The sequence below is a fragment of the Chenopodium quinoa genome, unplaced genomic scaffold (assembly GCF_001683475.1).
Source record: "Chenopodium quinoa cultivar QQ74 unplaced genomic scaffold, ASM168347v1, whole genome shotgun sequence".
Classification (NCBI taxonomy): Eukaryota; Viridiplantae; Streptophyta; class Magnoliopsida; order Caryophyllales; family Amaranthaceae; genus Chenopodium; species Chenopodium quinoa.
Window position 1 is genome coordinate 1804538 of NW_018744537.1, and position 25037 is coordinate 1829574.

Sequence of the window (25037 nt, forward strand, 5' to 3'; positions counted from 1 at the left end):
CTTTTAATTTGTAATTTGTGTCTATTCTTTTTAACATTGATATCACTAGGTATGGTTTTTTTGCTGCTGCTATAAGTCACATACTAGTATCAAAATTTAACAAGCAAAATTACTTAAGTGTTCCTATTGAACGAGTAGTATACTTGGCAAAAAAAACAATTTCTACATTATTCCATGGCACACTTCAAAGAGAGGCTTAGTAGAAACAACTTCTCTGATTTACAGCTAATCAGCTACTATGCCCTAATATGTGCTTCGGATCTATTGATGTCACAGGAAAATTTTACATTTATCGTACACTAATCCAACGTAGACTGCTTCAATCCAAGGCAGGGAAACACTTAAGGAGAATCTCTGCACTCTTTTCAAGTTCCTGCTCTGATATGATGAGTGGAGGAACCAATCTCACTATGTTTCCTTTCCCAGCAGTTAAAATTAACAGTCCTGAATTTCGACAAGCATCAACCAGAGGACCAGCTGGTACATCCAATTCTATACCAAGAATAAGACCCTGCCCTCGGACTTCTTTGACATGTCGATTTCCTCCCAATTTCTTTGTCAAGAGTTCTTTGAAGTACTGGCCTTTCTTTGACACACCAGCCAAAAAACTAGGACTCAAGATTTTATCTAGGACAGTAAGTGCAGCTTGACACACAAGTGGTCCACCAGCAAAGGTGCTTCCGTGGTCTCCAGGGTTTATAGCCAATGAAACTCTTTCTGTAACCAGCACAGCTCCAATAGGCAAGCCTCCGGCAAGAGGCTTTGCAAGTGTCATTATATCAGGGTATACACCATAGGCTTCATGTGCCCAGAGGTAACCTGTTCTGCCCAAACCACATTGCACCTAGTAGACATATACATAAGAGTTCAGTGAGTCAAATTGGTAGTTAAAAAACAACTTTGTGGTTAAGAGTTAGTAGGCAAGGGGGATGGAGTGATCGTGAAGACATGAAGGATTACTTCAATATCACTCTCTTCCCCAGGCTCATTCCAACTCTTTCCAATTCAGCAAGGAAAAAGTGGAGTCCATGCTATCCTGAGTCAAACCTTCACAAGTCACAACATATATAGGTTTTGTTAAAAGTATTTTTCACAATCATCTTTATGCCTTAAATAAATACAAATACATGAGCAAAGGAACACTAGTTACATGACCACCTCTATTAATCCTCTATATTGAGATATCAGATTAACCCTATTCAGGATGCACCATTAAGCTTACTAACTCGTCATAAATATACGGGTGCTTAGGGTTAGGGACTCGGCATGTGGATTTGCTCTCCAAGTTGGAATATATCAGGGAAGGATCAGAATGAACTTTTCATCAAATGCAGGAAGTATTACAGGGTATTTGTTTGGGAGAAGTCTAGACTAGCATTCAATTCTACAATACAGCCACGCCTTTTCATTCAACCCAGATACCAAGCTGGCGCAGGGCATACTTTGCTATAGAAGAGGTTGCGGATGTCACAGTGCAACTCATACAAGGACAGGGGCCCTCTTCAAAATAATAAAACACCCATAGTAATATCCTGCTCAAACCTTTTACTAGAACCATCATTTCCATTTCCCTTATTCAAACTTAGAGAATATCATCCACAGGCCATGAATAGCCAGGCTAACACACACTGTTTCAGCTTGCCACAAAGTAAAATTTGGATAATTTAATCCAACCCACTTTACCAATAAAAGGAAAAAAAAAAACATCAGTATAGGTCATGGGAAAAAGCTAGTGGTCAGATAAGAAATTGTAAATATATACCATGCCGAAACACATCTAGCTTAACTGCCATAGAGGTTTAACCATAATAAAGAGTATGAACCAGAACACATAACTTCTTACCTCATCATAAACCAAGAGCGATCCAGCTTCATCACAAGCTGCACGTAATGACTGTAAGAATTCCTTGGTGGCACTGTATATTCCCCCTTCGCCTTGAATGGGTTCAACAAAAACAGCAGCTACTTTCCCACTCAATATAAGTTTTCTTGCTGCCTCAGAATTACCATATTCAAGAAAAGTGACTCCAGGCATGAGTGGCTCAAAAGGAGATCTGTAATTTTCTTTACTAGTCAAAGAGAGAGTACCAATTGTTCTTCCATGGAAACAATTACTAAACGCAATAAACTCTGTTGGTGGGTCTTTTGCATCAGGATGTGTATGTCTCTGGAACTTTCTAGCAAATTTAATGGCAGCTTCATTTGCTTCTGTTCCAGAATTTGTAAAGAATACGCGATCAGCAAATGAAGATGAAACTAGACGCTTTGCAAGCTCCACCTGAAATTAATTTATAACAGATTTCTCATCACATTCCACTTAAAAGGTGAAAGAATGAGAGCAGCACACATCAATAAAGCCACTGAAACCTCTACATCTACATCATCCATCACATAGCAGTCCAGCAATTACAAAACCTGACACAAATTGATGCCATATATAATTTTACACTTGTATTTCATGTGCAAATCATCAATCAGCCAAAATTTCAAAACTACTAAACAACTACTAGCTCAAATGACATTCCATACTCTCCCTCAAACTAATCAAACGAGTGAAGAAGCTAACAAGATGATCATATGCATACTCAAAGAGCCAAAACCACCTATTTCTAACATGAGACAAAACTCTACCTATATTTCATTACCCAACAAATATAACATCCAACTTTAACAAGGTACAAAATTGATGCACAAAGCAGCTTCTCCTACATAAACCCCGGCCCCACTCCGAGGACTTAGGCGTATAGCTAATTGACCCGTGTGAGATTCCGGTCCAATACAATACTTCTTCTATACCATAAATTATCTAAAACAGACACAAACCTCAACATCATGTATTTTCCCATTAGCAAATAACACACCAAAATCAAAACCCATTTCTCCAATTACAATCAAATTAATAATAATAACAACAACAACAACAACATAATCAAGAAATCAGAGAGAAAATCATACCATAGGAACGGAGTAATAAATGTTGCTAACATGGGCCAAAGAATGGGCCTGATCAGAAACAGCCCGAACCCAATCAGGGTCAGAATGACCAAGAGCATTAACAGCAATCCCAGAAGTAAGATCCAAATATTCTTGCCCTTCAACATCGAACAATTTACAACCTTTTCCATGGGAGAAAACCACCGGAGCTCTAGCATACGTTCCCACAATCACCTTTGCATCATCCTCCATTATCTCCTTTGTTTTGGCGCCAATTTGGGGAGCATTCTTCTGGTCCAAAACGTCGACGTATAGGCATGTTGAAGGTGTGAATGAGGGTATGTTTGCGCGTTTATGGTGGCCGAAGTTGAGGGGTGGGAGGTTGAATTGACGGCGGAGATTGGTGGAAGAGGCGGCGGTGTTGCCGAAGATGCATTGTAGGGAAGAAGTCATTGCTGGTTTAAAGAAGAAAAAATGAGGTTGTAGACTTGTAGTTTAGGGTTTTGGAAAGAAAATGGGTTTTATTGGATTTGTTCTCTTTGTCTTCCTCGATTTTAGAAAAAATAACATTCCTTCCGTATTAACAATAATTTATAATGAAATAGATTGTTGGATTAGTTTTAATGTATATTTTTAAATACATTCTCTTTTTGAAATTCTGTTTTCTCATATACATGGACACAGATGACATATAATTTGTTGAATTGGTGTGAGTTTTATAAAACAGAGTAGCCAAAATTGAGTATTAAAAAGAGTATTTTGTCAAAGTATTACCGACAATGTTATAAATTCCGTAGAGAGTAGAAGTATACTCTAGCTAGTTAACTATGGAGTATGAAGTAATTTTTTTTTGTGTCTTTACAGTTATTATTGTGATTAAAAAACAATGAGCGAGAAATTGTATTAGATATAAAAAATGTGATTATTAAGATGGTTAGCACTAAGCGTCAACCACTATATAATCACGAATTACTTCTTACAAGCAACTACAATTATTCGTGCATACATGGCTAACATGAGCATCTACTGTAATACGAAGTACTAATGTACTTATTGTTATGCCCAACACTGAGTTCCCCATGCTGTTTGGCACTCAACTTAAAAACAACTTAAAACTCATAATGCTACCAACAAGAAAACAACCATAAATATATGAGCTTTAGTTATTCAACAATACACCAATATTACAGTAAATTCTGACCAACGTGAAGCTACTAGTCAACAACAGATACATAACTTCCTGTGATGCAGCGACAACATGAATTTTCCTCTCTACCAACTCAAGTTCACTGAATCTTGTGGAGCGAGCAAACAACAGATCAGTACATCCAAGACAAATCTTGCTTAAATGACACATTTCTGGCCACCCCATGAATGCCTCTCTCAGAAACCTGAGGGCAGTCTTCCACTACCAATAAATCCAATTTGTTTGATCCCACCAGTGGCTTGAATCCATCATCAGTGACACCCAAGCACTTATTAAGCCGCAAAACAGACAATCGTGAAAACTGAGCTACAAGTTGTAGGCCCTCGTCACTTATCTCCTGACATCTCACGAGTTCCAAGGATTCAAGGCAGCAAGCTGAACATAAAGCCTCCATTCCATCATCGCTGAACGAATAAACATGGTCCAGTGAAAGTTCACGAAGAGGGCAACTTCTAATTAAATACAGAATTCCACCTAAAGTAAATGACGAAAGTGAAGGGAATTCACCATCTGCAAACGATATTCTGACAGACTCCAACGTAGGACAGTTTTCTGCCAGTGCCTTTAAGCTTTCATCTGTTAGTGTTAAGCGATTGCTAATTAGAAGAGGTACTGAGAAATCTGACGGAACTCGGAGAGAAATTGACCGCAGACCTCTTGAGCTTTGGGATAAGCCCACAATGTCAGTGTCCCTAAGTCCAACACACATGTCCAAGTGAATTTTCTCCAAGTTATTGCACTTGTCCAAAACACAAGCAAGACCTCTTCCAGGCATGATGATGCAGTTTATCAAGCTCAGTTCCTTCATATTAACACATGGGATCAATTGCTTTTGCCATCTGTCTATTGCTATGCGGTCGTATAACTTCATGTATCGATAATTGGCATCCACTTCAAATTGCAAAATTTTAAGATTCCGCCAACTATATCCAAGCTTTACCAAGTCACCTTCTCCAATAGCCCGACAATTCTTGATAACAAGGTATTGAATTTTTTCGAGTTTCCCAAGATATTCAAGCCACTCAGCACTACTTATGTTTAAGCATCGAATAAGATGCAGCGCACTCAGATTCTTACAGCCAACAACAACAGAGAGAATTCCACAGCCAGTTATTCTAGGAGTAAAAATCAATTTCAAGGATGAGAGTACTGAACATGATCCCAAGTAACCAATACCAGCGTCTGTAATGAAGGTGCAGTGGCTTAAGGTCAGATCTGCAAGAGAAGGGCAACTGTTTGAAAGAGCAAGAAGCCCTTGATCATCCAACTGTTTACCCAATTTGGACATCCACCCAGAGTAAACAATTTCCACTTTCATCAGGTTAGGAAACCTGTTGCATAGTGTGTTTAAAGCTTTATTTGCTGGGTTCAGACCACAACCAACACGAAGATATAGTCTCTGCTCATTTTCAAGCTCAAGGAGGCGCTTGCAAGCTAAAGATAAAGAGTTTCTATCTTCAGTTCGGGTAATCCTACTTAAAATGTCCCATATCAATGCATCTGGCAAAGTGTCCATTAAAACTGAACTTCCTTGCGTAGTGTGTAGTCTGCACGCTGCACACTCCTACAGCAAGCTGGACATGAAAAAGAAAAATGGCCTTTAGCACAATTACAAGAAGTATAGACAAGGTGCACAATTATGAGTCACATTTAAACCTATGCTAAAGGATGGGATGTTAAAATTCCTGTCTGGATAAATAATTCAACTCAAGCAAGAACCTTTTTCAGACAGTGATGGAACATAATGCACTTGCTTAAGAAAATAATTATACAAAGTATATTGAAAGGGTCCAGCTTTAAGTACATATCTTCATATATCCCCAGGATTTACAAGGACCATAACTACTTTTTCTTAATTACAAGCACACAGGAATCTATGAGGGTGATACATCATATCAAATCTGAAGGTACTCTTAACTGAAAATTAGAAAGGAACACATTTGGCTTGGATAATTTCCAAGGCAGTAGAGCCATTTTATATAATCTCAAAACATCTCTTTCCCTCATTGAAATCACATAGATGAATTAGAAAGCAATTCCATAAAAGTACAGTGCCATTCATTGCCAAAGACACAATCCTGCGGCAAGATTCCTTCCTATAGTTGTTCACCAAAAAGAAAAGACATAATTCTTTCTGAAAAGAGAGCCATACGTCAGCGTTTAAAGACTAAAAACATATTCGTATCTTTGATTTATTTGGATGCCCACAAAACACCACCACAATGCCCTAATTAAATTACCTAAATACACATACTGAAAGCTAAAGAATCAAAAACAAATACTAAGATTCCAGGGTAAATACCAAAAGAAAAAAAATTATATTCTTCAATTCAATATTGATGAATGCCGCACAATGGCACAACCCATCAGGGGCACCACCGATACCCTAATATTAATTCACTGAAGCCACAAACTGAGCAATCATGTTGTAATCCCACTATCCCAGTACAACGTAAAAAATTTCAGTCTTAGTGGGGCCAAGAGTAGTGGTGCATCTCCCCCTATAGGAAATTGTATATAATCCTATTGAATTGGCTCTCGCAAGGAGAGACACCAAACTTCCTTAGCTACTTTGCTTGAAAAATGCTAAATAAAGAAAAATAGGTGTAGTACATAGTATGTGATAGATAAGGTCAAGGAAGTTAAAACCATTGTAACAAAGATGGTAAACATTACCTTCTCCCTCAAAAATCAATAGCTAGCAAAGTGATGCATAAGATGATCATAAAATACATGTGCATCATAAGGCCGCCATATGAAGTTACTTTAACTATGAAATAAGTCCATTGTTTCCTTTAAGCAAAGAATCCATTCAATCATAGCCATTAACATAAAAGATTTATGTCCTCATAATATAGTGGGCATGCAAATTAGCAATCCATAAGTTAACAACCACCTTTTAACATCATTAGTACACTAATCAACCATTGATGTAAACACTAGACGAAACGAAACCACATTAATTTCTTTTCCCTCCTACTAGCAACTTAAACTCCACCTGAATCACAGATTATAAACTTAAAGCTGGCCCCTTTAATTCCTTAAAAACCTATTAATTAATAAGACCATTAAATTATAGCAATAATATAATAGAAAAACACACAAAAATTACAAAATCTGTTAAAAAGAACTTTAAGAACAAAGTAGACAATTCTGGTAATGGTGCTTATTCGTTATTACTCAACAGACAAATTGATAAAGCAATACCAAAATCAACGAACACCCTCTCTAATTCAAATGTGTAGCAGATTGAATTAAGATGATGTTTAACAAATAAGCCCCGATTACTAATTTACAGAACAACCAATTTTTCCCCAATTATTGAATCTGAAATGCGAACTTAAATGAATTGAACAATATTTCAAGAATTAATCCAAATAATAAAATATGTGATTAAGGTTTTACCTGATTAAATGGGAGTTTTGTACAGTGAGATTTGCCAAGATAGGACAGAGGACTACGAAATGTGATTGAAGAACCCTAAAGAGGAAAGATGATTTTTCAGTTTGGGGATTTTTTTTATTATTTTTTTTATATTTTATATTTTTTTATTTTACACTGTATTTGAGATTGGAAACGATTTTTCTTTATCAAGAAATTTATTTAATGAAAAACATTCGTACAACCTAAAAACTACGGGTTTTTGTAAAAAAAAAAAAAAAAAACACTACGGGTAACATATACTACATATATAAAAACGAAACAGCCACGTAAAAACTAAGTACCCCGTAACAGGAGAACCAAATAAATAAAATGCGGCACGTCTTCTTTCACAATAAATTGCATGAGTTATCATTTATAGACGAAGCTAGTCTACCCTTGTAAGTTGCAACCCACCTTGCGAACCTTTCTCTCAAAAAAAAAGTTGCAACCCACCTTAACCTTGCAAAATACGAAGCACCTAGGAAAGCGAAAGCGCTGTAACCCAATTTCTAAGAGCCTAGAGATGGACGACGATAGAACAAAGACGATTGATAGGAACGTCTGTAAAACTAGAGGAACAACTTCAAACGCTAAATGGTTGAAAAAACATTAATAAAGTAATAATAACCATAATAATGTAAAATAAGATTGGTTTTCCATTATTTTTTATTTATTTTTTTACAACAGGCAAACAAGCAAGGGAGAAGCTATCTAAGTTTTCTTTTCTAGCCCTATAAGTTAGAGAATGGGTTATAGATACGACCTCTCATAATAATGTAAAATAAGATTGGTTTTTTTTTTTTTTTTTTTTTTTTTTTTTTTTTTTTTTTTTTTTATAACAGGCAAACAAGCAAAGGAGAAGTTATCTAGTTTTTCTTTTCTAGCCCTATGAGTTAGAGAATGGGCTATAAATACGACCTCTCTGGATACCTTATTACAACAAAAGTAAACTAGATTATTACAAAGGATATGAATTTCTTAAGGTGCAGCGTAAGGATTCTTATTACAACAAATAAGATTGGTTATGGGCTCATATTTTGAGGATTAGCATGAGTTTGACACGACATAATTATTTCTTAGCTCATTCTAAACCCGACTCGCTTAAGCATGAGATATGCGAACACTGCATGTGTGCCAACATACATACATAACCTATAAGCATTTCTTGAATCACGCATACGGATTAATGTATAACAATTCTGATTATTTTTTAAATCTTTAAGGCTGTGATTTTGATCCCAAATAAAAAAGGCAAAAAAAAAAAAAAAAAAAAAAAAAAAAAAATTCACACCATAAGTTAACGCCAATTCGTATTTTTTCCTTACTGTCCTCCTTTTCTTTCTAACTGAGTATTATCCTCCTATTCCCTCAATAAAAGGCCACAATCTATCTCAAGTCTCAACTCATTTGTTTGTTCAGTTTCTTTTCTTGTTCCTCTGTGCTTTTGCTCTGTTTCTTCAATTCAAACCCATATTCCAATAAATACCCAATAACAGTAGTTATTCACTGGTTTAATTAAAGATTACCCAGCTAAATTGCAGTTGAATTAAACCCGAATTACGTCAATTTGGAGCTACTCATTTGTTGCCAACACTGAAGTCACAACCATTTTTATTGTTCAAACTTTCCCATTTGAAAAAATTGGAACTTGAGTGAAGAATAAGGAGGTATGATTTTAAGCTTATGTTATTTATTGAAATAAGTTGGAATTTTTTGTACGTCGCATTAAGTTTTGTTTATATTTTGTGGATATGATTGTGAATTATGATATACTTGTACTTCGTATTTGATTTTGTTCTGGAAAAGCATCTACTTTATGTTTACTGATAATAACAATTATGAATTGAGTGGAATAGTTTTTTTGATTTTTTTATGGAGGTTGTTAGTTGATTGCTGTTGTTCTTTCTTCCAATTTATAACACACTACCGGACGCATATCATTTCCTCTATCCGGGGTATCCGGGGTTAATATTCACGTTGATAATGTAATTTGAATATGTAATGTGACAACTATATCCGGACAGAAAGAGTAGATTTACGAGGATGCCAATAAGAATGGGAATTTCGTAGAAAAAAATGAAAAAGAAGTAACGTATAGAGAAAAGGATTTATTGTTGTTTTGGAAGATTTAAGGGTCGAATTTGAAATATAATGCAATGGTTATCATCTTCCTGTCTCTAGTAAGGGCTTGAGGGGAAGTAAGTTCCATATTTCGGTTTTAAATGAGTGGTCGTGTGGGTGGATGTAGGGAGATAAAGTTGTAAGGAAATTGCCATTCCATTATTAAGGATTGAGGAGTGTGATACAATGATTGATCGACTTCTCTCAAAAATCTTCAGTTACCAGGCTTTATTTTATTATATAACCAGCTTTCGCATTCTATAGGAAGTAGAATTTCCTAAGAAGATGTACTTGATGTGTATTTGTGAATCTAGTAAAATTTCAATTGTCGACTCTTGCAAATTGCAACTTCATGAAGAGTTTCATGTGAAATTGGGAAATCAACAAAATATAAGAAGCTAGGACCATTCATGTGTTACTATTTGGGTTTATGATAAATTAAGAAAGGGTACGGCTCAAGTTTCTAACCTGATTGTCAGTAGAAACTCTTAAGTGCAGAGTTGATAGAGTCACATACAACATGTATGCTCTGTTGATGGATTTGATTCATTATTAAGATGAAGTCTCATAAAATACAACCTTCAGTTATTGTGTAGTTACAATTTAAGTTACAATACTAGAGATTTTGCTTTGAGTAATTATCTTTGTATGTTTGTTTATTGTTGTCTTGGAGTTTTCTTAGTATAAATCTTTGACAGAAAGTAGCAGAAGTGAGTTAACAAAGTTGAATTACTTCAAATTTTCATGCTGATGGAAATGATCCTTTTGTTCTTTACTCAGTCCATCCCCTGGTGATGCCATTGGTGGTTCTCCAGCCAAGTTCAGTGACTCCAGCATTAGGAGGTACACCTTTATCTTTTACTGTACTAGGACTTAGCTGAGTAGGATGCAGAACAACTAATGTTACATCATTTGCTATGTCTCACAAAATTTTCCCGAGAAGAGTTTACCAGTCACCTCTCTACCTGCATTTATGTGTTGTCTCTTTTGAGGCCTTTGGCATGTAGTGAACCTTCATTCTTCATTAGATCATGCTCCTCTATCTTTGCATACTTTATGCAGATATAATTTTTGTTCTATATCACTTTCACCCTCCTTTGTAACTCAAGAGCTGTGCAAAAGATCCTAGAAATATTTTGTGTTTTCCCTTTGCCATAACATCCTTGGAGTAGATAATTATCTACTTGTGCATGATGTGTATTCAAATCCAGTTGGTACCTCCTTTAAAAAAAATAAAAAAATCCAGGTGCTACCTTCATGTTAAAGTTGGCAAAAAGTGAAGCCCCTAAATTATTGGATGTTTTCTACATATAATTCCATCTTTTAATTCTTACAGGGACTTCATCTCATCTACAAGCATGCCCTATGAATTCAGGCTACCTTAATGAATGTGTCTTGCTTAGTCGTAATACGTTACCCAGTGTTTCCTACAGCAGAAAATCAGAGTTTGTGAAGCTCAATGGCTACTCTGATCTTGGTTTTAATAATCATTTGAAGGTATGATACACCTTTTGTCATTGTATGTGTTGTGATTCAGGACTTTAGGTACATAAATGAAGCTTCAATATTTGCTTCTGCATTGCCACTCTACAAATCCCTGTTACCTCTTTCATCTTCTTTGAAATTGTCATAGCTTGTTATCGTACCCTAACTGTGAGTGGCCATGATGAGGCCTCAGTTCTTCAGCTTTGTACCCTTTTGAAAATTATGAGATCCAGACTTCTATCTATTGCAAGAATCAGATTTGCATCACATTCTGTTAGCTGCGAAATTAAAATCTGTGATTTGGGAAAAGGAAGAGGGGCGGAAGATAAAATTTGATGGCACTGTATTTTGGCGAATCTTGCTGCCTGAATGTAGCCATTACGACTTTAAACACTGGTAATCAATGGCTGCCCTTGTGTTATAGACTGTTGATTGTTAAAAATTCTTAGGGAAATGAAACTCATGATTGGTATGATAGAATATATGTAGGAACACGCCCTTCTAAAAATATTTGTGCTTTTTTCTATGATATATATTTCTAAAGCTAGCACAAACAAGCTAAATGCTTAAACCAACAGTGTTGATAGTGGCCAACATACTTTTGAGTAATCACCTTTCATCCTTTTCTCTATTTCACTCTTTCCTTGAATCTAGTTGGTCCATCCTCACTGCAATCCAGATTTAGAATAGAAGGAGGCGAAATGGTTCATATGCAAGAGTAGAAGAAAACCAAGGGAATAAAACAAAAAAGACACTTAAAAAACTACAGAAACCTCTCTATCCACATGTTTCCCAACCTCCCTTGTATGTTATAGATTTTATAGAACAAATTTCAAAGTCTTTTTTGTGCTCTAAAACTGATGCCTAGTATGATAGTATGACGCTATTAAGTTTTGATTCTCATCTCTCAATCTATTGTAATTCAAAATTTAGCTGATTGCTGTTCTCATTAATATTTGGTCCTAGAAGAACCTGGAACAAATTTTTAAAAATGTAATTGTCATTATTTTGAGTTGTTTTAAATTTGTAATTTTCCTTTGCATTCTGTAAAATTTTTGAGCATTATATATGTTGAATACATACTCTATGTACCCTATCTATGTGTGCAACTAGCTTGCTCGGGTTTTTGGAGTAACTCTGTTGTTCTGATTTTTCTTCCTTTAGTGTGGCAATCTATCCAAACTGTTATTGAAGCATAGACTTCTGCCACAAAGTTCAAGCCATACTTCTTCTTTGGTCATTAAGAATGATTATCCTCAAAATGCTGATTTCCTAAATATTACTCAAAGAGGGAAAAGAAGCCTTTTCCAATTCCTATAGTAGAGCTGAGGCGAGCAGCCAGAGAGAGATTAAAGAATAGCAGAGGTCAGCCTAGGAAACCTGTGCCACCACCAAAGAATGGCCTGCTGGTGAAGAGCCTAGTACCAGTTGCTTATGATGTCCTGAATGCGAGGATTTTATTGATAAATAATTTGAAGAAGCTCTTGAAAGTTGTGAAAGTCCATGCATGCAAGTAATATTTCTTGTCAAACTCCTATTCTATAATTTGCTAGTTTCTACATGTACCTGCATATACCCATGTAAACACTGCTGAATTTGCCCAGTGGTTCCGTGCTGGAATGCAATTTGGTTGTAGTGAGCAATTTTTTATGAAGATATTATCGATGTTTGAACCAGTAATTTTGAGTAGTTAAGTATTGTAACACTTGACTTTGTTGACATCCTAAAGAGTTGAACTACATTATAGGTGAAGAGTACCATATTTCAATGTTGCATGCATCTGCACATTTTATTCTGGATAATGATTGTAATGCTCATATTTCATGATTGTTATGTATGGGGCTTCTTATTCTCGATGAATTTAATTGAAACACATGTTGCAACTAAAGGAAATTGTGGTCATACTTGAGATAACAACTAAGAAATATTAGAAAATCTTCTTTCTGATTACATGTGGTTTTTGTATTCATTTTTATTTAATTTATTGGCTGTGTAGAGGCTGCAATGAGATCCATGTTGGACCCGTCGGGCACCCTTTCAAGTCTTGTAGGGGTCCAGGAGCATCAAGTCGGTATGGTTGTCATGACTGGGGAGGTGTTGTGGTGGAAGACATTTTAGTCCCTGTGGATTCTTACCATCTGCATGACCGTCTCAGGAAGCGTATTGCTCATGATGAAAGATTTTCGATTCCTCGTGTCCCTGCTGTGGTAGAACTTTGCATCCAAGCTGGAGTTAATCTTCCAGAATACCCTGTGAAGCGGCGAAGGAAGGCTGTTATTCGAATTGGGAAAAATGAATTTATTGATGCAGATGAAAGTCATCTGCCAGATCCTGAACTAGAAACTCCCAGAGTTCCAATATTATCTGAAATTCCTGATGCAGAAATAGTACCCCCATCAAGTGCTGAGGAAACTGTCTTACTAGCTGAAGAAACACTTTTAGCATGGGAGAGGATGAAAAAAGGAGCCAATAAGTTGATGAAAATGTATCCAGTTAGGGTATGTGGGTATTGCCCCGAGGTGCATGTGGGTTCTTCAGGGCACAAGGCTCAAAACTGTGGAGCCTATAAGCACCAGCAACGGAATGGACAGCATGGTTGGCAAAGGGGAGTACTTGATGACCTGATACCCCCAAGATATGTGTGGCATGTGCCGGATGTCAATGGTCCTCCAATGAAGCGGGAACTTCGAAGCTTTTATGGTCAGGCACCTGCAGTGGTGGAATTGTGTGTTCAAGCTGGGGCTGCAGTTCCTGAGCAATATATGCCAACTATGAGATTAGGTATAGGAATTCCAATAAGTGTTGAGGAAGCTGAAAAGGTGGTTTGAGTTTCATGGACACTAATGGCCATGTCTATAGTTGTGATGTTCCTCACAAACCATGTCTAGAGTTGCACTTTTAGCAAAAGAATGATTCAGTATCATTAAGAACTAACCGTTCTATTGAGGCCTCACTGTAAGCTTAAGCAATTCTGTCAGGTCTTAATTGTGTTAATAAAATACAAAGTATTTATTAATTACAAACATTCTTCTGTGTGATCAGTTCATATTTTCTACAATGAGACCTTGGTTTTTTCAGGAAAAATAAATGTCATTTAACAGAACCTATGATCATTATATAGTATATAAACTGGCTTCTCATATTCTCAACATGCATAATATCTCCAGCCTTGGGCACACGCTCCTGCTATAGAGCTTGTATGATTAATCATAAAGTCAAACATTATTCCTTTTGTTTTTAGATTATGTTCTAGACAACAAGGCCACAAAACAAACATCTAGTTGAGTTTTTGTAAGAATAACAAAACCAGGAGCAAACTGCAATCATAAAAAGCACACAATTTGCAACTATATGGTAGTTCGCATCATTGTATGGATTAAAACCAGAAATTTTTTCCTAGAATGTACTTTGGGACCTCAACTCGGAAAACCGTCACCACCACGGTCTTCCTCAGCCCAAAATACGGTGGACCCCCAAATTTGAGCCCATTTGGACTTCGTTTGGGCCCCCAAATGACCCATTATTGTGTTACTGTTAATTGGGTGTTCACTAGGATTTCACTACCTGGGCCAAATAAAGCTACATAGGGGGAAGTGCTCAGCTGGGCACCAAGGGCAAGCCCCCTAGCTGCGATTATGCCATGTTGCCTGGTGACCCAAATGACGCCCATGGTTGGCAAGGGTGATGACCCGTGACGTTCTCCCCCACCCAAATTCTTGTCGACCTCGGCAAGATCGCCCGATGGAGCACGTGCCTGCGACCTGGTCTAGCGCACCACTCGACCCTTGGATGCTTCCGTGCGCCGCTGCCCTGTCCCTCCAATTGAATCCACACTCGAGCCCCATTGTTCCACCATGATGCCTAGTCCCTAGCATCGGAGTTGCCTTGGTCCTCCCTGGGCCTTGAGCAGGGTACTGAGGTGTATCCTTGGGCTTGAGCAAGGGCCGAGATTCCCCCAGCCTCTTTCTTCTTGCCATAGAGGTCTGCATCAGCTCCTTGCTGGCGAGTGTAGAAGGCAGCATCTGCTGATGCCTTTTCTGCCTCAGCTTGCTTTTGCTTCCTGTAGAGAATTGCATCTGCCTCTCTTTGGTTGTTGTATAGGTATTTATTTGCTTCTTGACCCTGGTAACCAAAAATTTGCAAGTTAATAAAAATCAGGAAGTAACTCAAGGAGATATAATAGAAAATTATTACTCACACACATTTATATCCGATATTAGTATCTTCTGTCATTTTGAGTATTTATGAAGATCAGTAAAAGGATTAAGCCTTAAAATCATTTCATTCGCACGACTTTTAAGCATAGGAAGTTGAGAATGAGGAAGCAACAAGATGTAGTAGCCAGATAGAAGCTTAAACAGAATGTGTCACAGGGTCAGAATTGTATGCATCTCACATTTCCATTACCAGATTTGGTTAGCATTTCAACTATAAGGTGCATTCAGCTCTGAAGATGATTACTTTATGCTAAAATTTGTACTACTTTATTCAGTTCTGGATGAATGCTATCATAATTACATTATCCTAACTTCATATGGCTCGTAATCAAGAATATGACACAAAATTTCCCAAATCCTTTATAAAAGATGGGCATACTCTCTTCACATTGCTCAAAGTATCATGTAAAACCAAATTACAAACTAACCAACAAAAACCTGGCCTATTTTACCTTCTTATTTTAAACTGCAAATTATGACCATTTCACCGTATTCAACTGGTACGAAAATGCAGAGATAAAGAGACTAACATAACATCAATAGCATACACGTTTTATCATCAATTATTCCACAGAGCTAGCAAACATGTAAAAATGAAAAAAAATAAAATAAAATTTATTAACAAAAGCTAAGCATAAACATCAACTAAATAGGATACTTACACAAGAGGATACAATCATTAACAGCTAATAATTTCAGTAAAGAAAACTGAACTAGATAAGAAAAGCAACATGTTAAACATATACTCTTAACAAGTTTAGCAAATACTCATTAGAATCAGTACCTTGATGTCACACTCAACAGAGGCTTTACTGAGGAGGTCAGCCTGAGTTTTTCAGTCCTAGTGAGAGCATTCTTCTTCCCCACCTTGACTTGCAACTTGGCCCCTCTAAGGGAAACAGCCTGCTCAGCCTCAACTTCTGCCAACTGAACCGACTTAGACCTACCGGCCTTCAAAGCAGCAAGCTCGGCATTTGCTTTTGCAACATCAGCCTCCTTCTGGTTAATAAACCAAATATAACGATTTTTAAAACACAAAAACCCCAAATCAACAAAACTCTAATCTAATCAAATTAAACCCTCACAATCTTCAAGAATTACCACCAAATTAAAGGAAAACCAAAAAAACCCATAAATTAAAATTCCAAGAATCAAGAAAATATTACCTTAGATCGAATAACAGCCTCCATTTGAATCTTCTGACCCAAGTAAGAAAAATACTCATGACCAGGAACACCAACAAGCTGTTTAATATTAGCATTATATATAAAAAGACCAAACTGATTTAACTCCATCTGAACTTTCTGAAACACTTCCTTCTTAAACTCTGTACCCTTAAAAACCTCTTCCATAGTCATAGCAGCAGCAAGAAGCCGAGTTTCGCCTTCGATAATACCCTGAACAAGTTCATGAACATGATCAGAATTCATGTTATGGGGTGCCATGAGCTTAGCATACAGAACAAGGCTGTGATGATCATCGGAGTTGATTCGAGGGCCGATAGTGAACGCTGCAGGGAGCACAAAAGGGAGCTTCTCGGAACTTATTGCTTGGACGTTGAAAGTGTAGTTGACAGGTGAAACATTGACCCGAACGTAACGTTGGCCGGGAAGAATCAGAGCTTTCTTGGCTAGTTTAATGTCTTGGATGTTCCATATTGTTATGGCTAAGTATTCTGAGGGTCTTGCTATTTTGAATAATGGAATTATCATGGTGGTTGTTTTTGGGAGAAATTTTTTTGAAGGTTTTTGATTTTTCGGGATCAATAAAGTTAAAAATTAATATAACCAAAAATAATTGGAGAGAACATTTTTTTAAATATTTCAACAATTTTTTTTTTTATTTTTAAAATAATTAAAAATTTTAACATAATAAAAGTAAAAGAATTAAAATTTAAGACATATTTTAAAGTTAAAACCCGTAAAAAGTCAAATGAAACAACCACAACATGAGTAAACGGAATTATACATACAAAGGTTAAAATTCCTAAAAGGAACCGACTACTAGTCTACTACAATGTTAATTAAGACTATTGATTGATTAAGCACTTCACCGGCTCATCGCGAGTTCTCCTGTCCATCTCCCAATCTACTTAGGTAAGCATTCGTCAGTTTAATATCTTTCCATTTTCAATCTATAATCTTAAATTTCATTGCTTTGCAATTTTTCTTGTGTTTGATTTTAATAATTTATGGTATGTTTATTATGTTAATGGTTTATTGATAAATTGAATTCGTATCATGAGAAGAGGAACTGGGTGCAAAACAATTTTCCACCTTGCTTTGTATATATTAGATAGTTTAATAAATCACCTCCAAAATATTCATTTAAAGTACTTTAAATTTTGCCCTTTCAATTTCAAGTGGTGGGTATTTATCAAATGTTTAGAGATGGTCTTATTTGGATGAACCAAGCTTATGTATAAGATCAGTTGGATGTTTAACCTGTAAATCTTGGCATATTAATTTTGCACAAATTCGTTTATGCGATTTGTAACACCATTAGTTGATAGTGTGACGCGTTCAAATGGGGTTACTGACAATGCATAACCGAGGCTATAATAATTTTAAAGGGCCAGGAGAGTTTTATGGTATTATTAAGGTGTAAAATTTGGAGGTGAATTGGCTTGCTTCGAATGCTGCTTTTTCGAACATTATTGTGTTTTGTGATTGCTGTTATTGGGGTTTTGGGGAAATAAAATGTTTGCCTTTTCAGTTATGTGCATGATTTGTGAGGTGTATTGAAGCTGTTTGTTATCATTTTGGATGCAGCTAGGTATGGAGATCACACCACTAGATATTCAAGCGTTTAAGAGTGAGCGACCACTAGGTAGGGTGGATGCGTTTGGCAAGACTTTCCTTGGTCACATTCCTGCTAACAATTCTTATGGACTTGGGGAGATGGATGTGGCGATCAGAGTGTCACACCCTCGAATAGAAGATCAGGAAGAGAATCTTCAAATACAGTTTAAAGTATGTTTAGTTTGTTAGCTGATGTGGTTTTTTCTATTTTCTAAATTCTTTGTTTGTTTTGCTGATTGCTGAATTTGTTAATTGATTAGTAAAATTTTAATCTAGAAGTGGTTTGTTTCAGCTGGCTATTAGTTGCACAGGCTAATATATGTTTCAGTTTTACAGTAGTTATAGAAGAGCTTAAAAAATGATTAGTGCACGCATTCCATGTGCGTGTTTTATTACAAAGAAAGGGAAAAGGGTTTGTTGGTTTAGATCCTATCTGCTCCTCATATCTGCTACTTTGACTTATAGCTTAACTGATTGAATTTCATTTTGGGTCTCAAATCTATTAATATCTGACAATTACTGCCGATTTGGTAGGCTGTAATAGAAGGGTAGGAATTGATAAGAAAAATGTCAGACCCCCTTTGCCCATTCCTTATATTTGTCCACCCTTTTCCCCCCTTTCTCCCCTTTTAGTCATTCCCTTCCGTCTGAAGAAGAAATTTTGACTGCTAGGTACTTATACTTGGCGGCTTATCTTATCAGCTTCTAGCACTGTACCCTTATCAAGAGGCATTTAGGTCTTCATAGGATTGCTATAAGTGACGGAGAGGTGTGGGGAAAGATTTGAGTGGGAGCACTGTTGTTGGAGACTTGGAGATGCTGGTTTTTGTCATCTTCTGGTAGTAAGCAATACGTTGTTGATAAATTATCAACTGCTAAGCTTGAAGGAGAGTGATGAAGAGCCAGTTATTCATCGTTACCTATCTTTAGAAGGCTCTTTTGTTTGTTACTTCAGATCATTTTTGTTATTTACGAATTATTTCCTAGTTCTGAGTAGATACTTTGGCTAATGGAAGCATGTTGAAGTTGAATGTGAATTATACTATACTTTCCGAAGATCCAGCAAATTGTACTTTTTTTTAATGAGGTTACACGGGTTTTTGTTTGCTAAAACCTCAAGAACTTTGGTAAGGTTACAAAGATGCCCTATCTCAGAGCAAACCTCACCCCGCTTAAGCTCATTATTTCTTGAATCCATATGCCGGGTATGGGAGTACAATTTTACCCTGCAATCTTACTTAACTCCATGCTGTGAGTTCAGGTATAAGACAGTGTCAAATGATGACCAAGATTTTTCTTACCCCTATTATGCAACGACTTGGGGAGAGATTAGCCAGTATGATAGCCACATTCTTTGATTGAATTTTGGATCAAAATAATTTTTCTGTGATTTTACTTGCAATATTTCAAAATAATTTTTATCTTCATATTATTACTTAATGCTTCTAAGATTACCCCTTTATAATTTTTGTTGTTGTTTTGATTGACCCTTTCTGCTTCATTTACTTGTCACTTTCAGTATGCTAATTGTCACTCCTATCTAATTTTAGAAAAGAAAGTATATTACCTCAACGTAATTCTGCATTTTGAACAACGAAAATCCATAACGCCACAAAAGCTTAAACGAATTAAGCCACGAAACAACCTTATTAACAATCGAAAATCCCCAATTCGAACTCCACGTCGTAAACACAAACTTCTCCCCATCCCAAATCCCTAAAGACTCGCTATCATCATCTTCGGAAACCTTCTTCTTCAACTGAAGAAACTCAGTAAATTTCAAGGCATGGTAATTCTTAGGGTGGAGAATTGAGGCACCAGCTTCGAAGGTATTGTTAGCAATTGTGATCGTAGCCATACGACCTCCGACGACGGAGTTTTTCTCGAAGACATGAATGGCGGCGATTGGCGAGGGTTCCGGCGAGTATTTGCGGAGGAAATGGGAGACTGATGCGCCGGAGATTCCGCTTCCGATGATGCAGACGGTGGCCGGAGGTGGCGCAGAGGAGAGAGAATGGGAGGGAAGAAGAACGAAGAGGAGAGAGAGAAGATATGGGAGAAGTTGTGGTGGTTCCATGGTGGACTAGAAAGTTCAAAGTTGGTTATTTTGGAGGGTGTAATAAATCATTAAGTGTTGATTATTATTGTATTGTGTACATCGTACTAAATGTTTGATTAATAATTGGAAGATAGATCTTAGATCTTGAGGTTAGATTAAATGTTAAATAATGATTGTGACTAGGTAGTGGAAGTCAAGTTATTAATTTGGGATGTTAGATAGTTTTTTTTAACGTTTTGACTTTCTAACATCTTAATTTCTATTGTGCGTATGCTTGATCGCTCGTGAAAAGCACGGACACGTCCCAATATGTATCAATGTATGATGCATGTTAAATGCGATGTGCATCAATGCATAGGACACACATGCACATAAGTGAATTTGCGGAGGTCGCAGAGAAAGTCGAGTCAATTTAAGGCAACTCTTTTGTATTATGTTTATGTGGTTATCACACATGCACATAAGTGAATTTGCGGAGGTCGCAGAGAAAGTCGAGTCAATTTAAGGCAACTCTTTTAATGAATGTTGATTTTAGACTTGTTAGAATAACAGTGCAAGTTTACATGCCTCTTTGAAAAAGTAATGCAATATTGTGTCATTTTAAAATGCAAATGCAATGGAGAGAAAATACTTAATACATGTGTTAAAATAGAATAGAGGGAACCTTTAGTTCTTACATATGTTGAATTCAATGAACATTCAAAGTTTGCAACTGTTTTTTTTTTTTTTTTTTTTTTTTCATTTCATAAAACTTCTGGGACTTATGCTTGTAATTTATTTGTTTGCATCGTGAACTGCAGAATGAGTTGAAGTTGTGTTCTCTGAAACATCGCAATATTATTGGTTTGATTGGATTTTCCGAGACAAAGGAGAACTTTTACCTTGTCTATGAAATGCTGCAAGCCAGGCCGTTATCAGAACTTGTCAAGGGTTAGTTGCCTGTTTGCTTTGTCTAAATCTTATAATTGTGACTTATTGAACTCTGTTAATGGTTTGTAGTGTGGCTCAGCTACACATTATCTTTTCATTTATGATCATTTTAGTGAAAATGGTATCTCCCTTTCTCTGAAAATTGTGATCAGTACCCCTTCCTCCTGCCTTTTGAAGCAAGAAGAGTACCTATTGTTTGTACGTGGATCACTTTGATTATGAGTATGGTCTGTTTGGACTTCTGAGTCATGTCTCTATAAATTCAAGCTTAGTAAATAATGGCAAAAATAGAAACCTAATGTAATTTTGATCTGCTTCTTCAATATTAAATTACTCTAGCTTTCCATATTTGTTTTAGTTACTGATCTAGTTAACCTATTGATAGAACACATGCATTCCCACCGGATACATACATACATATATATATATATATATATATATATATATATATATATATATATATATATATATATATATATATATATATATATATATATATATATATAACATTTGTTTAACTTCATTTTTTGCCAAACAGGCTTGACATGGGAACAAGCATTGAAGGTTCTAAAAGGAACTGTTTCCGGGTTGGCTTTTCTTCATAGCCATTCAGAAGGGCCATTTGTGCATTCCAACATCAGTACTAACAGCATTCTTATTACTAAGGTATAATCTATAGTAATATTGCTTTGTATTAGTTTATATGCCCCTAAATTTTTGCTTTGTTATTCTGCACAAATTTGCATCTCTATATTATGAAGATAATTGAAATTTACTATTTCAATTGCCAACTGACCAAAAATGTACTTATTGTACTGTTGTCTACTGATCTTCAGGACTTCATCCCTAAAGTCGTTGATTTTAGGCATTGTGTAGTGGAAGGGCAAAGAACCACCTATGATAATCCCAGATACTATCCTTCAACACAAGAAGGTATACGTTTTTAAGTTGATTGCAGAATGCAGTATAGAACTAGAACCCGTGTTCTCCAAAATCATGACCTCATCACTTTTTATATATTGACAAACAGGTGCTATTGTCAAGGAAGACATTTTTGCGTTTGGACTTCTTGCCCTGCAGCTGATTACCAAAGATGGAAGAACAGCTTATGCAGTGGAGGAAGGTCTAGACATCTCTCCTCGCCACATACTTGATTTATATGTCCCAATGTTCAGAGAGAAGGGAAATCTTGTGCATGCATCATATGGGCAAGAAAAGGAATCTGAGAAAGATTACAGAAATGATATTTAACTGTTTGAAGAAGGATTCTCCGCTTGATTTGACAAGTTTTCACAGAGATTTGGTTTTATTAAGCTTAGCTAAACAATGTTAATTGTCAGTTGGTTGTCCATATCATGTTCCAGTAGTTGTAATATTGTCACCAGGTATGAGCAGTGATATGTACAGAAAAAAATCATTTGCAGCAATAGTAATTCTTATTATACTGAGGTTATGTGACATCTTTCACTTTTCATACACACTTCTCTTAAGGAATTACCAGATCCTCTCACACCCCCCCTTACCTCTGTAGTAACTCCATGTAATGTGGTACGAAACAGGGGAAAAACCCAAAACCTGGATTCAAAACATGAATGCGCCTATTAAATTTAGCACCATATTATCTCAAAGTTGCGATATCCATTACCTAGCAGACTGCCCACCAAAGTGTTGAAATGTTTACCTGTTAATTTCACAGTGCTGGTTAGCTGCCGCTAAACCAGTGGAATACTTTCAGAAAAGTACAGTGCTTGAGAACCTTCGTTGTAGATTCCAAAAACCTCAGGTCAGTCATTTCAAATTAGATTGTAGTGATGAATCTGCTCTTGTAGCTATTTACAAATGTAACAAATTCAGTTAACCGGAAATTCAGTAATTACAAAGCTTCAGATGACAGTCATGTCCTTACCATCGTAACATTCAGCTTTACAAAGTAGAAATACAAAATTCAAGAGAAATTCTTTCCCTTGCTAAATTGAGTAAGCTAGTGATTAGATACAAGTACAAACCTAATCAAATGCAGAAGATCAAGAAAAATTAACCAAGAAAGGAATACAAACATTTGTTTGGGACGCTCCAATTAAAAGGTTGTGATAATTCAGACTGATTTGCAGAAATAAAGGTTTTCCAATCTTCTAATGCAGTCTTTAGATCAGCAATTTTGCTATAATGCATGGTACAAACCTTGTTGAAATCTCTGCTTGGTGAACAAAACCCACTAAAATAATCAGTATTCATGAACCTTACTTTCAACCCAAGTAGTGCAACAACTGGATCATGTTTTATTCTGTTAAAAGCATCTTGTTCATGTAAATGTGGATATGAGTGTCTTGATGATACCCAAAAGTCATAGAATTTGATGGTACGATTGTTAGACCTCACAAAAAGAAATCCCATGTTGGGGAAGTTGTTCAAGTCATACTGATCTCCATTAAATCGATCACATGAAGTTTGGAAGTCTGAATCATCAGTGATAAAATGTGGGAATGGATCTCGAAACCATACAACATCAGTATCCTGTAAAAACAAAAGTGTATAGTTTTGTTTAGATAAAGTAATTAATAATAATGTGTTATTGCTTAAGATAGATAAGATTACCGTGATAATGAAGTTATATTCCAAAGTCAAAATAGTTTGCAAGAAAGCAAGTCTTCTCCACAATATGTCCAAATACAGGGGTGTCATAAAGTTGGCTTGATGAGCAATTGCAGACGATTCATTTGTCTTCAGAAGATAACAATGGGAGACTAATGTCTGGCACCGAGTGTAGGCGTCATCATCGACTGCTATAACCAGCAAATGGTTGAGAAGGTAGGCTGTATTGTTACCAATTCTGAAACTCTCTAGGAAGATATCGAATATCGAGTTTGGTGCTGCCCATGCCTCGTTTAAGTATGTCAATATCACTGTTTTCTCCTTTGTTGAAGCTGCCTTTAGAAGCTTTCTTAGTTCATAATACTCATCATGGACCTTCAAGTGTCAAAATTTTTGATAAAATGTAAGAAATTATCACATTGCATTATAAGAGAGCAAATAACTTTTGGTGAAGGTTTTGCAAGAAAAAAAAAAAAAAGAACTCCTCCCTTTATAAGAAAGGGGAGATCCTTTGGTAAACTTAAAAACACTTGCAAGTCGAGAAAACCCGAATTTGAATCCCTTTTAAGATGACTGCTCAATACTTTGTTTTTTTTTTTCCTTTTTGTTTCCTCTAATGAATTCTTGCAACGGTATTAATGTGTAAAAACTCAATTCTAGCAATGTTATTAATTGACTAATATGGAGATGATGCCAAAATGTTATACGCTCTACATGTAACAAGTTATAATGAGACATGCATGATAAAAGTTTCAATCATTCAGAACAACTCATAATTTAGTAATAAATTATCAACTTGATGAAGACAATTTAAGAATTATATTTAATGCTTATCCGCAACCCTCAAATTTATCGAAAAAGCAAAAGAAAGGAAATCAATCTATTATAACAAGAAAATTGTAGACTCACTTGTTCATCAAGGGGGGAAAATCTATTGAAACGATTGAAAGGAGAAGAGAAGCTTAAGATGAGGAATGCAATTCCAAGAGTTGAGATCAACACCGCAATTTTACGCAATATTGCAAAATTACATGGCCTTGTTGTTGTTGATGATGATGAAGAAGGATTCATCAAATTCAGAATTGGACAACTCCAACCTTTAATCTCCACCATAAGTCCTCCAATTGTTTTGGGATCAAATGTGTTTATATTTCCACAGAAAAAATAGAAGGGTTACATTATGTTTTTTCGGATTGTAAGTTGAATTACATAGATTTTTATGTTGTTCAAGGGAACACAAATTACATTTCTATGACAAAATGTGGGAG

The 25037-nt window shown here is 36.2% G+C and overlaps 4 protein-coding genes and 2 pseudogenes across 5 annotated transcripts; 2 read left to right on the forward strand and 4 right to left on the reverse strand.

The window, feature by feature from the left end:
• Window positions 1–95: 95 nt before the first annotated feature.
• LOC110698595 (acetylornithine aminotransferase, mitochondrial) lies at window positions 96–3499 on the reverse strand. Its single transcript, XM_021876056.1, has 3 exons — window positions 2956–3499; window positions 1844–2278; window positions 96–844 (listed from the first exon to the last, which is right to left on the reverse strand). Exons 1-3 carry the CDS (start codon window positions 3385–3387, stop codon window positions 320–322), a joined length of 1392 nt encoding a protein of 463 aa, XP_021731748.1. The 5' UTR covers window positions 3388–3499; the 3' UTR covers window positions 96–319.
• Window positions 3500–3821: 322 nt separating this feature from the next.
• On the reverse strand, window positions 3822–8031 carry LOC110698596 (F-box/LRR-repeat protein 14-like). Its single transcript, XM_021876057.1, has 2 exons — window positions 7547–8031; window positions 3822–5715 (listed from the first exon to the last, which is right to left on the reverse strand). Exon 2 carries the CDS (start codon window positions 5655–5657, stop codon window positions 4254–4256), a length of 1404 nt encoding a protein of 467 aa, XP_021731749.1. The 5' UTR covers window positions 5658–5715; window positions 7547–8031; the 3' UTR covers window positions 3822–4253.
• A 611-nt stretch (window positions 8032–8642) lies between these two features.
• LOC110698598 lies at window positions 8643–14267 on the forward strand (annotated as a pseudogene).
• A 646-nt stretch (window positions 14268–14913) lies between these two features.
• Window positions 14914–20534, reverse strand: LOC110698599 (annotated as a pseudogene).
• On the forward strand, window positions 17279–22637 carry LOC110698600 (probable receptor-like protein kinase At1g80640). 2 transcript variants are annotated; one of them, XM_021876060.1, is made up of 6 exons: window positions 17279–17483; window positions 18159–18359; window positions 21048–21177; window positions 21716–21843; window positions 22014–22110; window positions 22208–22637. In XM_021876060.1, exons 2-6 carry the CDS (start codon window positions 18165–18167, stop codon window positions 22426–22428), a joined length of 771 nt encoding a protein of 256 aa, XP_021731752.1. In that variant the 5' UTR covers window positions 17279–17483; window positions 18159–18164; the 3' UTR covers window positions 22429–22637. The 2 variants fall into 2 exon arrangements, with proteins under 2 accessions (XP_021731752.1, XP_021731750.1); XM_021876058.1 differs by lacking the exon at window positions 17279–17483 and having other exon boundaries at window positions 18039–18359.
• Window positions 22638–23211: 574 nt separating this feature from the next.
• On the reverse strand, window positions 23212–24882 carry LOC110698939 (uncharacterized protein At4g15970-like). Its single transcript, XM_021876443.1, has 3 exons — window positions 24679–24882; window positions 23773–24144; window positions 23212–23691 (listed from the first exon to the last, which is right to left on the reverse strand). The coding sequence occupies exons 1-3, from the start codon at window positions 24880–24882 to the stop codon at window positions 23212–23214; spliced, it is 1056 nt and encodes a 351-aa protein (XP_021732135.1).
• Between the last annotated feature and the right edge of the window lie 155 nt (window positions 24883–25037).

What these genes read in the sequence shown, in the direction of transcription:
- LOC110698595 (XM_021876056.1), bottom strand. Translation starts at nt 3,387, where the DNA reads ATGACTTCTTCCCTACAATGCATCTTCGGCAACACCGCCGCCTCTTCC. An exon ending in TTTATTACTCCGTTCCTATG is followed by an intron (nt 2,279 to 2,955) that starts GTATGATTTTCT and finishes AATTAATTTCAG; the next exon opens with GTGGAGCTTGCAAAGCGTCT. An exon ending in CGCTCTTGGTTTATGATGAG is followed by an intron (nt 845 to 1,843) that starts GTAAGAAGTTAT and finishes TATGTCTACTAG; the next exon opens with GTGCAATGTGGTTTGGGCAG.
- LOC110698596 (XM_021876057.1), bottom strand. Translation starts at nt 5,657, where the DNA reads ATGGACACTTTGCCAGATGCATTGATATGGGACATTTTAAGTAGGATT.
- LOC110698600 (XM_021876058.1), top strand. Translation starts at nt 18,153, where the DNA reads ATGCAGCTAGGTATGGAGATCACACCACTAGATATTCAAGCGTTTAAG. An exon ending in ACAGCATTCTTATTACTAAG is followed by an intron (nt 21,844 to 22,013) that starts GTATAATCTATA and finishes ACTGATCTTCAG; the next exon opens with GACTTCATCCCTAAAGTCGT. An exon ending in CTATCCTTCAACACAAGAAG is followed by an intron (nt 22,111 to 22,207) that starts GTATACGTTTTT and finishes ATTGACAAACAG; the next exon opens with GTGCTATTGTCAAGGAAGAC.
- LOC110698939 (XM_021876443.1), bottom strand. Translation starts at nt 24,882, where the DNA reads ATGGTGGAGATTAAAGGTTGGAGTTGTCCAATTCTGAATTTGATGAAT. An exon ending in TTTCCCCCCTTGATGAACAA is followed by an intron (nt 24,145 to 24,678) that starts GTGAGTCTACAA and finishes TGACACTTGAAG; the next exon opens with GTCCATGATGAGTATTATGA. An exon ending in AATATAACTTCATTATCACG is followed by an intron (nt 23,692 to 23,772) that starts GTAATCTTATCT and finishes TTGTTTTTACAG; the next exon opens with GATACTGATGTTGTATGGTT.